The 12,310-nt window shown below is 62.4% G+C and overlaps 2 protein-coding genes across 2 annotated transcripts; one reads left to right on the top strand and one right to left on the bottom strand.

The window, feature by feature from the left end:
- Nucleotides 1-19: 19 nt before the first annotated feature.
- Nucleotides 20-1,424, bottom strand: PET100 (PET100 cytochrome c oxidase chaperone). Its single transcript, XM_082650968.1, has 4 exons — nt 1,349-1,424; nt 660-746; nt 476-508; nt 20-170 (listed from the first exon to the last, which is right to left on the bottom strand). Exons 1-4 carry the CDS (start codon nt 1,373-1,375, stop codon nt 87-89), a joined length of 231 nt encoding a protein of 76 aa, XP_082507094.1. The 5' UTR covers nt 1,376-1,424; the 3' UTR covers nt 20-86.
- Nucleotides 1,425-1,670: 246 nt separating this feature from the next.
- Nucleotides 1,671-11,592, top strand: XAB2 (XPA binding protein 2). Its single transcript, XM_082651877.1, has 19 exons — nt 1,671-1,733; nt 2,837-2,985; nt 3,290-3,413; nt 3,647-3,844; nt 5,154-5,288; nt 5,368-5,532; nt 6,814-6,958; nt 7,429-7,580; nt 7,667-7,786; nt 7,903-8,034; nt 8,138-8,269; nt 8,373-8,486; nt 9,731-9,893; nt 9,998-10,188; nt 10,408-10,530; nt 10,615-10,786; nt 10,999-11,128; nt 11,259-11,362; nt 11,457-11,592. The coding sequence occupies exons 1-19, from the start codon at nt 1,683-1,685 to the stop codon at nt 11,516-11,518; spliced, it is 2,562 nt and encodes an 853-aa protein (XP_082508003.1). The 5' UTR covers nt 1,671-1,682; the 3' UTR covers nt 11,519-11,592.
- Nucleotides 11,593-12,310: the final 718 nt, after the last annotated feature.

Genomic DNA, 12,310 nt, shown 5'->3' on the forward strand with positions numbered 1-12,310 from the left:
AATAAAACACTTCCACGAGCAACGAAGAACCGTGTATGTGTGTCATTCTGTGGGTGGAGAGGCAGGGATTCAGGCACTTGGAGGCCTCAGGACCTCTGCTGGGCAGCACGAAGGAGCTTTTCCTCCCGCTGCTTCCGTATCCTTTCTTTGAATTCTTCTAGCTCTTGGCGCTGGGTAAGGGAGTGGGATGGGAAGGAAGGAGGGGCGTACACACCTCAGGGCCTGGACCTCTTTCTCAGCACCCCTCCCTTTAATCCCCCAGACCACCACTTCACAGTTCAGTGACTACACTGGAAGCCTATGCCAATTATAACCCAGGTCCAAGTGGGATTAGCTTCAACCTTCAGGGAGAGGGCAATAAGGAAATCACGTGTCCTTCCACTCTCGGTTCCCTGTCCATGACTGAGGGTCCCATGATGGCCACAGGAACCCACGTTCCTCCCTCCTCCGGTGGGAGGAAAAGGAGGTTGCTTACCTTGTCTTCATTCTCAGGGGGCCACAGCTCCCTCTGTAGGGACAAAGTCACAGCTGGATACACAAGCCAGGAGCCTCCAGAGCCCCACACCCAGGGCAGGGTTGGCTCAGGGGAGGCAGACACTGGTCCCCATCAGCTTGGTGCCCCATAACCTCCCCCACCCCCGGAATGAACCTGTGCCCACCTTGCGCTGTATGACATAGTCCTCAAACCACCCGGCCTGATTGGCAATCCAGAACATAGCCACAGGGAAGGTGAGGTAGATGGTCATCTGGAAGGGCAGGGGCGAGATTAGAAGAGCCAGGAGTCACCCCCACCACCCCCAAACTGTGCAGAGGCTGCTTAGAGCCTGGAGGACCATCCCCTGACAGAGACCAGTGGTGCTTCCCCAGCGCCCCCAGAACCCCAAAACTCCCATCAAGGGTACAGAAGCCATACACCTTAAAGTCTAGCCTCCATAATCCAAAAGCCCCCTCCAAAAGCCCCCTCCGAGTCCGGGAGACTCCCTCTCAAAGAAACACACACACTCTCTCTCTCTCTCTCTCTCTCTCTCACACACACACACACACACACACACACACAGTCGCCCCAGGAACAGAAAAGCTCGTACTACAGTAAAGGCATCTCTCTGAGATCTCATTATCCCACCCCCTCCCCAGATCACCCTTCTCAGAAGGCTTTCCTCACACCAGCCCTCCCAGAGCCCCGAACCCTGTGCCCCCTTCTCTGGGGTTCCAACCGTAAAGGTCCCTATCAAATCTCAGGAGCTTTCGCTCCAGAGCGCCCTCTCTCAGAGGTCCCCCTTTTCAGAGCCTCCTCCTCAATCAGGAAGACCCCGCGCCCAGGCCTGCAACCGTTCCATTGCTCACTGACCCGAAACACCTCCAGCTTCACCCCCATCTCGCTCTTCTCAGGCTTCAAAGCCGCTTCCGCCCAAAGCCAACCATCCAGCAAGACAGCAGCCCATTGGGAGTCCGAGGGTTCCACTGCTGAACCTGATTGGTCCGATGAGCTTCGTGATGACGTCATATTCGGGCGCTTCTTCTCTGCTTCCGGTAGCTGGACGTCTACGTGAAAGTCAACAACGCAGGGCGCGCAATCGGGAAGGGTTCAACCAATAGGAAATGGGCCTGGTTCGAGGGGGCGGGCCTTCAGCCGGAGACGTCATTATAACGCGACTCCTGCGCGTACCTGGAGTGCCAGAAAAATGGTGGTGATGGCGCGCCTCTCGAGGCCCGAGCGGCCGGACCTTGTCTTCGTGAGTCCGCGGCGGGCCCGGGGGTGGCCTGCCTGGGGGCACTGGGGCTTAGATGCCTCAGGAGATTCGGGCATGGCAGCCCGGGGGATCTAGGCCAAAGTTATGCCGGTCTGAGGGCAGGAGGACCCTTACGGGCCAGAGACCGGATCATGATGTACGGGCCAGGCTGGTCAGGAGCAGAGGTCTGGTGCTAGAGCCCAGGTGACCTGAGCAAAGAGCAGGTGGTTGGAGTTAAGGGCCTGGCGTCCCGGGCCTGGGGCGGAAATGGGAGTGGGAGAGAAGGGAGACTCGCGTAGCTCAATCTTGAGAGGCCTGGTGTTTGAAGTAAAGGCAGGACGACCAGTCCAGGTCTCTGGTTTCAGTGGTAAAATCTTGATGTCTTGGGTAACGGTCTACGTTTGGTCCTGAGCGTTATAGTTTCTGGGATAAGGGCATGGTGTCTGGACCGAGAGAACCCTGGAATCAGAAGTAAAGACCGGGTGATGTGGAGCTGATCAGGCGATGGCCCGTGGACTCCTGAAGAGTCAAAGGCTTGGTGTTTGAAGTAGAAGCCTGGCATCTTCACTAGATTCTTGGTGTCTCGAGTTAAAGGCTAGGTATCCTGTACATACCTTTCTTTCTGAGATAAGGGTCTAGCTTCCAAGTTCTGGGGCAGAGTTGAGCTAGACTCTGGCTAGTGGGGTCCTGAGGTGCCAAACGTCTCGTGTCTGGGAAGAGCCATGTTGTGAGGAGGTGACACTTGACGTCTAGGGCAGAGGCCTGGCGTCGGACCAGGGTCTTGGTGGCAAAAGAGTCTGGTGATCTGGGCCAGAGTGGATAGCTTGATTAGGAAGGCCAAAAGAGTGACGTCTGGGTGACAGTCTCATATCTGGCCTAGAACGCTGTGACCAAGGAGTCTGATGGTCTGGGTCAGATTGTAGGCAGTAGTATTCTGAAGGGTCTGGACCAGATTCCTGGTATCTGGGTGTCTGGTGACCGGGCTCCCGATGGTGAGGAGTGTGGGATCTGGGACCTGGGGAGGGGTCTGGAGTTTGGAGTGGAGTGGTGCTGCGCGCAGGCTCTGAGAACAGGTCTGTCTTCTCCCTGTACCCCGGCCCTGGCAGGAGGAGGAGGACCTCCCCTATGAGGAGGAAATCATGCGGAACCAGTTCTCCGTCAAATGTTGGCTCCGCTACATTGAGTTTAAGCAGGGTGCCCCGAAGCCCAGACTCAATCAGCTCTATGAGCGGGCGCTGAAGCTGCTGCCCTGCAGGTGAGATTGGTTGCAGCTGCCCTGCCTGCCCCAGCCCCACACCCACCCCACCTTATCCAATCAACCCAGAACTTGCTAGTACATCCCACGTGACTGCTATGTGTTGTGTCGCCGAATATACATCCCCTGATCTGTGAGCACACCTTCCCTGACGTCCCGGCCATTCCCCTGTCGCAGAGACTTGTCACCCCTCCCTGGGCCCCTTCTCCCAGCACTTGTCTCGTGAGGCAGAGTGAAGGGTCCCGAGGTCCATGAAGCTGACCGATCATTGTCTGCCCCTCCCCTCTCCCCCCACCCCCCCCAGCTACAAACTCTGGTACCGCTATTTGAAGGCGCGCCGGGCACAGGTGAAGCATCGCTGTGTGACCGACCCTGCCTACGAAGATGTCAACAACTGCCACGAGAGGGCTTTTGTGTTCATGCACAAGGTGGGGAGGGGGCCTGGCTGGGCCAGGGGATGAGTGGGGAGGTGGGGCTCAGAGTCCACGGAGGTGGACAGAGCAGGGGGTTGGAGTCCTGTGGCCTCTGTGCACTCAGGGTTGAGCGAGACTTGGTTCCAGGGGGACGGGACTTCCGGGTCCTGCTGCAATGGACATCTGGTGTCTTTATGGCCTGGTGGTGGTGCTGGCAGCTCAGACCCTGCCTCTCCCCGCACCTGCAGATGCCCCGGCTGTGGCTAGATTACTGCCAGTTCCTGATGGACCAGGGACGCGTCACACACACGCGCCGCACTTTCGACCGTGCCCTCCGAGCGTTGCCCATCACACAGCACTCTCGTATTTGGCCCTTGTACCTGCGCTTCCTGCGCTCACACCCCCTGCCTGAGACTGCTGTGCGGGGCTACCGGCGCTTCCTCAAGGTAAGCCCCTCAGAGGGCGAGATGGGGCCAGGCTCAGGCAGGTGGGCCGGTTCCCCCAGGTCAAGACTTTCCGGAAACCGGCTCGTTGGGACACTGTCTGCCCTAACAGACAGAATATGGGAACGAGGCTTCTTAAGACAGGGTTTTGTTTGTGAGTTCTGTGTTTAATCTCCAGACAGTTTGCTAGTAACCATGTCAGGTATTAAGACAGGTGCCGGGGACAGTGTGGCTAAGACAGTTGCTGCCTCCATGGAGCTTTCAGTCTGACTTTGCAGACAGATACATATCACCTGACCCCATAAATCAGAGTAAAACTGCAGCCACGGGAGAGCAGGGAATAGGAAATAAACGACTAGGGAAACAAATAACAGGCAGGGCTGACAGTCGAGGTGCAAATAGTGGGGAGGCACTGTGTAGTTTTCCTGAACTTATAATGTCTCTTACGCGTCCTGAAATGCTTAGCATGGTGCTGTTTAGGGGCTGTGCAGGCTGGACCACTGATGCCTAAGCTCAGTCAGGACTGAGACTGGACCACTGGGGCGCAGGCTGGACCAGTCAGGACTGAGACTGGACCACTGGGGCCCAGGCTGGACCAGTCAGGACTGAGACTGGACCACTGGGGCGCAGGCTGGACCAGTCAGGACTGAGACTGGACCACTGGGGCACAGGCTGGACCAGTCAGGACTGAGACTGGACCACTGGGGCGCAGGCTGGACCAGTCAGGACTGAGACTGGACCACTGGGGCTGAGGCTGGACCAGTCAGGACTGAGACTGGACCACTGGGGCGCAGGCTGGACCAGTCAGGACTGAGACTGGACCACTAGGGCCGAGGCTGGACCAGTCAGGACTGAGACTGGACCACTGGGGCCCAGGCTGGACCAGTCAGGACTGAGACTGGACCACTGGGGCCCAGGCTGGACCAGTCAGGACTGAGACTGGACCACTGGGGCACAGGCTGGACCAGTCAGGACTGAGACTGGACCAGTCAGGGCCCAGGCTGGACCAGTCAGGGCTGGGGGTGGACCAGTGAGGCCCAGGCTGGAACAGTGAGGCTCAGGCTGGAACAGTCAGGGCCCAGGCTGGACTAGTGAGGGCTGAGGCTGGACCAGTCAGGGCCCAGTCAGGGCTGGAGCTGGACCAGTGAGGCCCAGGCTGGACAGGTGTGGCTATGACTGGGTGTGTGGGGCGAGCTCTTGTCCGGGACAGTGGTGGGTGGCTGACAGAAAGCCCAGAGTGGGAGGGGGAATGGTGGCATGGCGGCGTGGCCCTGTGGCCCCACTGACAGCTGGCGGGTGGATGGGTGCCCAGCTGAGCCCCGAGAGTGCCGAGGAGTACATCGAGTACCTCAAGTCGAGCGACCGGCTGGACGAGGCCGCACAGCGCCTGGCCACCGTGGTGAACGACGAGCGCTTCGTGTCCAAGGCTGGCAAGTCCAACTACCAGGTGGGCCCCGGGGTGACGGCTGGGCGGGAGGGCTCGCCCTCTCAGGGACAAGGCTGACGCTCCTTCCCATGCCTTGCAGCTGTGGCACGAGCTCTGCGACCTCATCTCCCAGAACCCAGACAAGGTGCAGTCTCTCAGTGTGGACGCCATCATCCGCGGGGGCCTCACCCGCTTCACCGACCAACTGGGCAAGCTCTGGTGCTCGCTGGCCGACTACTACATCCGCAGCGGTCACTTCGAGAAGGTGCTTGAGCACGTGGGGCTCCGGGAGCGGGGTGGGGTCTCCCTCCAGCACGTAGTATTGGGGGATGCCTGAGGACACGCGTGTGAGCAGAAGACGTGCACGTGGACCGCTTTTGCCTTTCTGAAGGTGGGGAGAGGCAGGCATCACGGCCCTGCCGGCGAGTGCACCCACCTCAGGCCAGCCAGACCTGGATCTCTCTGCTCTGGCCTTGGACCTGCTTCAGCTTGGGTGTCCTCATTTGCAAAATGAGAGTGACAGTCACTTCCTTGCCTACTGGGACTCAGGCACCGAGCGGGTGTCCGATGTGAGGGTCCCTCCCGAGGTGTTGGTGTTTCTGTCAGTGTCCACGTTGGCTGTTCTCCTCATCGGGCCATGGAGTGGCGAGCTTGGGGCCGGGGTGGGGGGCGGGGTGTGGAGCTCTGAGAGGTCCCCAGAGGGGCTGGCTTGGGACTGGCTGGGGAGGGGGGTGCCGGGGGGAGCAGAGTGGGAAGGAGGAGCTGGAGGGGGCTCAGAGGGGGTGGTGAAGGACTAGGGAAGGGGGGCCCTGCAGGCTGAGGAGGGGCCGGCTGTGTCCTGCTGCGGGGAGCCGCCAGCCAGCCAGCCGTGAGCAGGACATAGGCCTGACCAGGTGTGTGTCTTACAAAGACCCTTCAGGCTGACACTTTGAGTGGAGCGCACAGGCCGAGGCCGGCAGCAGGAGACCGGCCAGGAGGCTGCTGGAGCCAGCGGCCAGGCAGAGGCAGAGGGGCAGGATCAGCCAGGGCCAGGGGTAGAGCAACGGGCCCGCCCTTGGTGGGGATGCGCCTCGCCCACGCCAGCACTTTCCTTTCATGCTGCCCTCAGGGGTTGGTGTGGGGGGTGATGGGGAGAATGTGAGCTGCAGAAGGGGGATCGGGCAGGCGTGAGGGGTACTTTGTAGCAACGATTGAGCACTCCATGGCAGGCTGAGGTTAGGGTCCCTGCAGGGTGGCTGGTCACCTATTGGGTCTCACTGGGGCCAGACCCTTTATGCGTCTCACTCGAGCCCCGCAGTGACTCTGCGTGAGGGGCTGTCACTGTCAGTTTACTGCTAAGGAGCTGAAGCCTCCAGCTCACTCTGGCAGAGGACGGGAGGGGAGCTCCGACCACGGCCGTGCGCTGACGGAGCTGGGCAGGCCCGGGAAAGGCCCTCCGGGGGTTCCGATTTGGGACTGGTGCCAAGGGCGGTGCTGCCGGATGCCCTGTGTGCATGCGGTGGGCACACGTGCCTCTCCTCTGCCAGCACTTTCCCCATCCCCACAGGCTCGGGACGTGTATGAGGAGGCCATCCGGACCGTGATGACCGTGCGGGACTTCACCCAGGTGTTCGACAGCTATGCCCAGTTCGAGGAGAGCATGATCGCGGCGAAGATGGAGACGGCCTCGGAGCTGGGGCGGGAGGAGGAGGGTGAGCAGCAGGGGTGGGCCGCAGGGCTCGGAGGGGTCCCGAGTGGCTGGGTCAGGGAGGTGTGGGGCTTGGGGTCAGAGGCCAGCAGGGAGGGAGTCTGAATGGGCACTGCGGGTGGGATCTCGGCGGGTAGCCAGGACTGGGAACACATCTCAGTGGGGCTTGGGCCGGCCACTGGCGGGAAGGGAGAGCTGGCTGGACAGCAGGCATGGTGGGGGGGGGGCCTGGGCCAGAGCTTGGCAGGGAAGAAGGGCTGGGGGGAATGGTGGGGATTGGAGGGGGTTCCAGAGTAGCCTGGCCCCAGGGCAAGTGTGAGGTTAGGGTGGCCCTGGGGCAGCTCAGGGAGGGAGTGCCCGGATGGACAGTGGGGGGGAGCTGGGGGCTGAAGGGAGAGACCTGAGAGACGGAGGTGGCCGGGGGCCGCGTGCTGAGGCCTCCCCCCGGCTCCTGTCTTTTCCCACGGGTCCCAGACGACGTGGACCTGGAGCTGCGCCTGGCTCGCTTTGAGCAGCTCATCAGCCGGCGGCCCCTGCTCCTCAACAGCGTCCTGCTGCGCCAGAACCCGCACCACGTGCACGAGTGGCACAAGCGCGTGGCCCTGCACGAGGGCCGCCCGAGGGAGGTACGTGGCGGCCCCGCCCCCCGTCCCCAGGCCCCGCCCTCCCCAACCAGGGCCCTGCCCAGCCTGACCCAACCCTTCCTGCCCAGATCATTAACACGTACACGGAGGCCGTGCAGACTGTGGACCCCTTCAAGGCGACCGGCAAGCCCCACACCCTGTGGGTTGCGTTCGCCAAGTTTTACGAGGACAACGGGCAGCTGGATGACGTGAGTGCCGTGTTGCCAGTGCGCGTTGCATGAACGAGTACTTACAGGTCCTCCGCCCAGCGCCCACAGCCGGGCGGGTGGGTGGGGTCTCAGCTTGGCCTCTGCCCGCCCCACAGGCCCGCATCATCCTGGAGAAAGCCACCAAGGTGAGCTTCAAGCAGGTGGACGACCTGGCCAGCGTGTGGTGCGAGTGTGGCGAGCTGGAGCTCCGGCACGAGAACTACGACCAGGCCTTGCGGCTGCTGCGAGTAAACACAAGCCCGGGTTGGGAGGGGGTGGGGGAGCCTCAGGGTGTGTGATCTGGTCCTGGACACCCCCGCGGCTTTCCCCCTGCTGGCGCTGCCCATGCAGAAGGCGACGGCGCTGCCCGCCCGCCGCGCCGAGTACTTCGACGGCTCGGAGCCCGTGCAGAACCGCGTATACAAGTCTCTGAAGGTGTGGTCAATGCTGGCCGACCTGGAGGAGAGCCTCGGCACCTTCCAGGTGAGCCGCCAGGATGGGATGGGGGCGTGGGATGGGACACGCCCCGCGGAGGGCCGCTGACTCCACCCCTGGGACACGCTCTGACCGGCCCCCTGCCCCACAGTCCACCAAAGCCGTCTATGACCGCATCCTGGACCTGCGCATCGCCACGCCCCAAATCGTCATCAACTACGCCATGTTCCTGGAAGAGCACAAGTACTTTGAAGAGAGCTTCAAGGTGAGGGGGCCCCGGACGGCATTGTCCCTACCCGGGCTGCCATCACAGCCGACTGGGAGGCTTAAACAACAGAGACGTGTTTTCTCAGTCCTGAAGGTCGGAAGCCTGAGATCAAGGCGTCGGCAGGGCTGGTTTCCTCTGAGGCCCCTCTCCTTGGCTTGTAGAGGCTGTTTTCTCACTGTGTCTTCACGTGGACACCTTTTTGTGTGTTTTTGGTGTTCTTCCTGTGCCCAGCTCTGCTTTTGTGAGGCTGTCAGTTGTATTGGAATGAAATTTACCCTAATCTCTCTTTTTTTTTTTAATTTATTTATTTTTGGCTGCGTTGGGTCTCCGTTGCTGCGTGCAGGCTTTCTGTAGTTGCGGCGAGCGGGGGCTGCTCTCTGTTGTGGTGCGCGGGCTTCTCATTGAGGTGGCTTCTCGTTGTGGAGCACGGACTCTAGGTGCACGGGCTTCAGTAGCTGTGGCTCGTGGGCTCAGTAGTCATGGCACACGGGCTTAGCTGATCTGCGGCACGTGGGATCTTCCTGGACCAGGGCTCAAACCCGTGTCCCCTGCATTGGCAGGCGGATTCTTAACCACTGTGCCACCAGGGAAGTCCTCTCTGTTTAACTTAGTTGCTTCTTTAAAGATCTTATCTCAGAACACAGTCTCGTTCTGAGGTACGGGGAGTTAGGATTTCAACTTGAATTTGGGGGGGACACAGGTCAGCCTGTCACAGGCACGGAGTTCTGCCTGTGTGTGCGGGGGTGCCCCTGCCTTGCTGCTCAGGCGATGGGTTGTAGGCACGTGGGGTGTTTTCCATGTGCATGTGTACGTGTGGCGGGGCTTTGCCCCACTGTCTGAGGTTTTGTCGTGTACAAGTGGAGACTGTGCACATACATGGACGGGGAAGTCATACATGCGCGCGAGTGCCCCCTCTGCCTGAGTGGCAGGCCCTGCCCCTCTGCCTGGGTGGTGAACCTTCTTCCGGGACACCGGGCTGCAGTGTTTGCAAGCTGAGGTTCCACCCTCCTCTTCAGCCATAAAGTCACTGACTGATCCTAGTGAGCCCTAGTCCAGCTCTGTCTTCGGGGTCCTTGCAGCCTGTCCAGGGAGACAGGCAGTGCACAGACACTCTTGGCTGGGCTTTGATTGCGTGATCACGGGGAGAAGTGGGATGGGGAGAGGTGGGCAGACAAGGGGCCTACTTGCTGAGCCCTAAGGAGTCTCCCCCTGCGGACTCACACGACTCTCCCTCGGGGCAGGCATACGAGCGTGGCATCTCGCTGTTCAAGTGGCCCAACGTGTCCGACATCTGGAGTACCTACCTGACCAAGTTCATCGCCCGCTACGGGGGCCAGAAGCTGGAGCGGGCACGGGACCTGTTTGAGCAGGCGCTGGATGGCTGCCCTCCCAAATACGCAAAGAGTGAGGAGGGCCAGGTGGGCTCGGTGGGGGGGGGGGTTGGAGGGGGCATCACGGGCCCAGCCACTGACCTCTGACCCCCCCCCCCCCGCTGCATCCTGTCACAGCCCTGTACCTGCTGTACGCGCAGCTGGAGGAGGAGTGGGGCTTGGCCCGGCACGCCATGGCCGTGTATGAGCGCGCCACCAGGGCCGTGGAGCCCGCCCAGCAATACGACATGTTCAACATCTACATCAAGCGGGCGGCCGAGATCTACGGGGTCACCCACACGCGCAGCATCTATCAGAAGGCCATCGAGGTGCCCGCTGCAGGGGGTGGGGTGGGGAGCTGGGGCTAGAGAGGGGGAACAAGGGGTCCTGTAGGCAGGGTATCCGAGCGAGCCGGTGCGTGCGTCTGTGGGGAGGCCCGCCCGCCCAGGGGCCGGCCTGGTGTGCTGGGAACCACCGGGGCTCCCCAAGAGGGGCGGCCCCCTCCGCCTCACATCCCACCCTCCCTGATCCCTCCCGACCCCGCCCAGGTGCTGTCAGACGAGCACGCCCGGGAGATGTGCCTGCGGTTCGCGGACATGGAGTGCAAGCTCGGGGAGATCGACCGCGCCCGGGCCATCTACAGCTTCTGCTCGCAGATCTGTGACCCCCGGGTAGGGACGGGTCCCGGGCCCGTGGGTGTGGGAGTCTGCGGCTGAGCCAGCTGGCTCACGTCCCCCGGCCCCGCCCCTCTGCAGACGACCGGGGCCTTCTGGCAGACGTGGAAGGACTTCGAGGTCCGACACGGCAACGAGGACACCATCCGGGAGATGCTGCGGATCCGCCGCAGCGTGCAGGCCACGTACAACACTCAGGTCAACTTCATGGCCTCCCAGATGCTCAAGGTGACGGGCAGCGCCACGGGCACTGGTGAGCAGCTGTGGCCCAGTGGTGGTCTCCCGGGTCTGGGAGCATCAGGGTCTCCTCTGCCTCCCCTGCCTCAGGCTGGGAGCTCCTCGAGGGCCAGGGCCTCAGGCCCAGGTCGGGGGGCGCCCAGCAGCACTCAGACCGAGGCAGGCACCTAAGGCCGTGGTTGAGGACAGCTTGCCCACGGCGTCTGACCCCCACGCTTCCCCCCACAGTGTCCGACCTGGCCCCCGGGCAGAGCGGCATGGACGACATGAAGCTGCTGGAACAGCGGGCCGAGCAGCTGGCGGCTGAGGCCGAGCAGGACCAGCCCTCGCGGGCCCAGAGCAAGATCCTGTTTGTGAGGTGAGGGCGGGGCGGTGAAGCCGAGCTGGGAGCGGGCCAGCTCTGCAGGGGGGAGGGGCGGGGAGGTTGGGGGGCTGCCGGGCCTAGCTGAGCAGTATGGCCCCCTCCCCCGGCCGCCTGCCTTCCCCAGGAGTGACGCCTCCCGGGAGGAGCTGGCCCAGCTGGCCCAGCAGGCCAACCCGGAGGAGATCGAGCTGGGCGAGGATGAGGACGAGATGGACCTGGAGCCCAATGGTAAGAGGCCGGCTGGCCAGGCGGGCTGGTGGGCGGAGGCGGGGGCGGGACCCCCTCCTGGAAGGTGACTGAGTCCTCCTCGTCTCACCCCCAGAGGTGCGCCTGGAGCAGCAGAGCGTGCCGGCCGCCGTGTTCGGGAGCCTGAAGGAAGACTGACTCCCATCCCCTACCCCCTCCACCGCTCCCCCAGTGAAGCTTGTGTTTGTACGTTCTGGTCTGAGCCTCCTTCCTCCCCGCCTTCTCCTACTGCCTCGGTGCCCCTGGGGACTGCCAGCTCAGTGCCGCCCTGCCCCCCACCCCACCCCCCCAGATTGGCCGGTGTGGGGAGGTGGGGCAGCTGGGCTCCAGGCCAGGGCACACGCTCCACCCTAACCCCGCAGAGCCAGTTCTGGGCTCCGAGAGGCCAGTCTCTCTGCCGCCTGAGGCCCTGAGCCTGGAGGGGGCCCCTGCGCCCCTCCCTCTCAGCAGATAGAGATACTCAGCCTCCCTACCACGAACCCTTCTTCCTTGGATGAGGGCATCCCCCTCCCCTTGGGAAGAGGCTGGGCTGAGAGCTCCGGAGGCAGGCGGGCCCCAACCAGCTCTGTGATCTAAGCAAGGCGCTTCTCTCCCTGGACAGCTGCCAGGAGCCAGACCTCAGCCGTGGGCCATGGCCTAGGTGCGGTCCTTAGTCCTAAGCTCCCGGAAGCCATTAGCGGGCTCTAAGCTAGTAAAGGATTTTAAGCATTCGGGGACTTAACCGGATTTGTGCCCTGAACGGGCCAGGCAGGCTGCTGTGGGGACCGGCTTGTGGCAGGAGGTGACTGGGGGCGCAGTCACGGGGACAGAGAGAGGCGCGCGAGCCAGAGAGGCCCTCGGGAGGTGAATGTGTGGGTTCCAGTGGCGGTGGAGGGGCTGAGCTGCAGGGAGACCCGAGCTCCGCCCGCTCGAGCTTGTGATGTAGCTTCT

The sequence above is a fragment of the Grampus griseus genome (genome assembly GCF_964374135.1).
Source record: "Grampus griseus genome assembly, chromosome: 3".
Classification (NCBI taxonomy): Eukaryota; Metazoa; Chordata; class Mammalia; order Artiodactyla; family Delphinidae; genus Grampus; species Grampus griseus.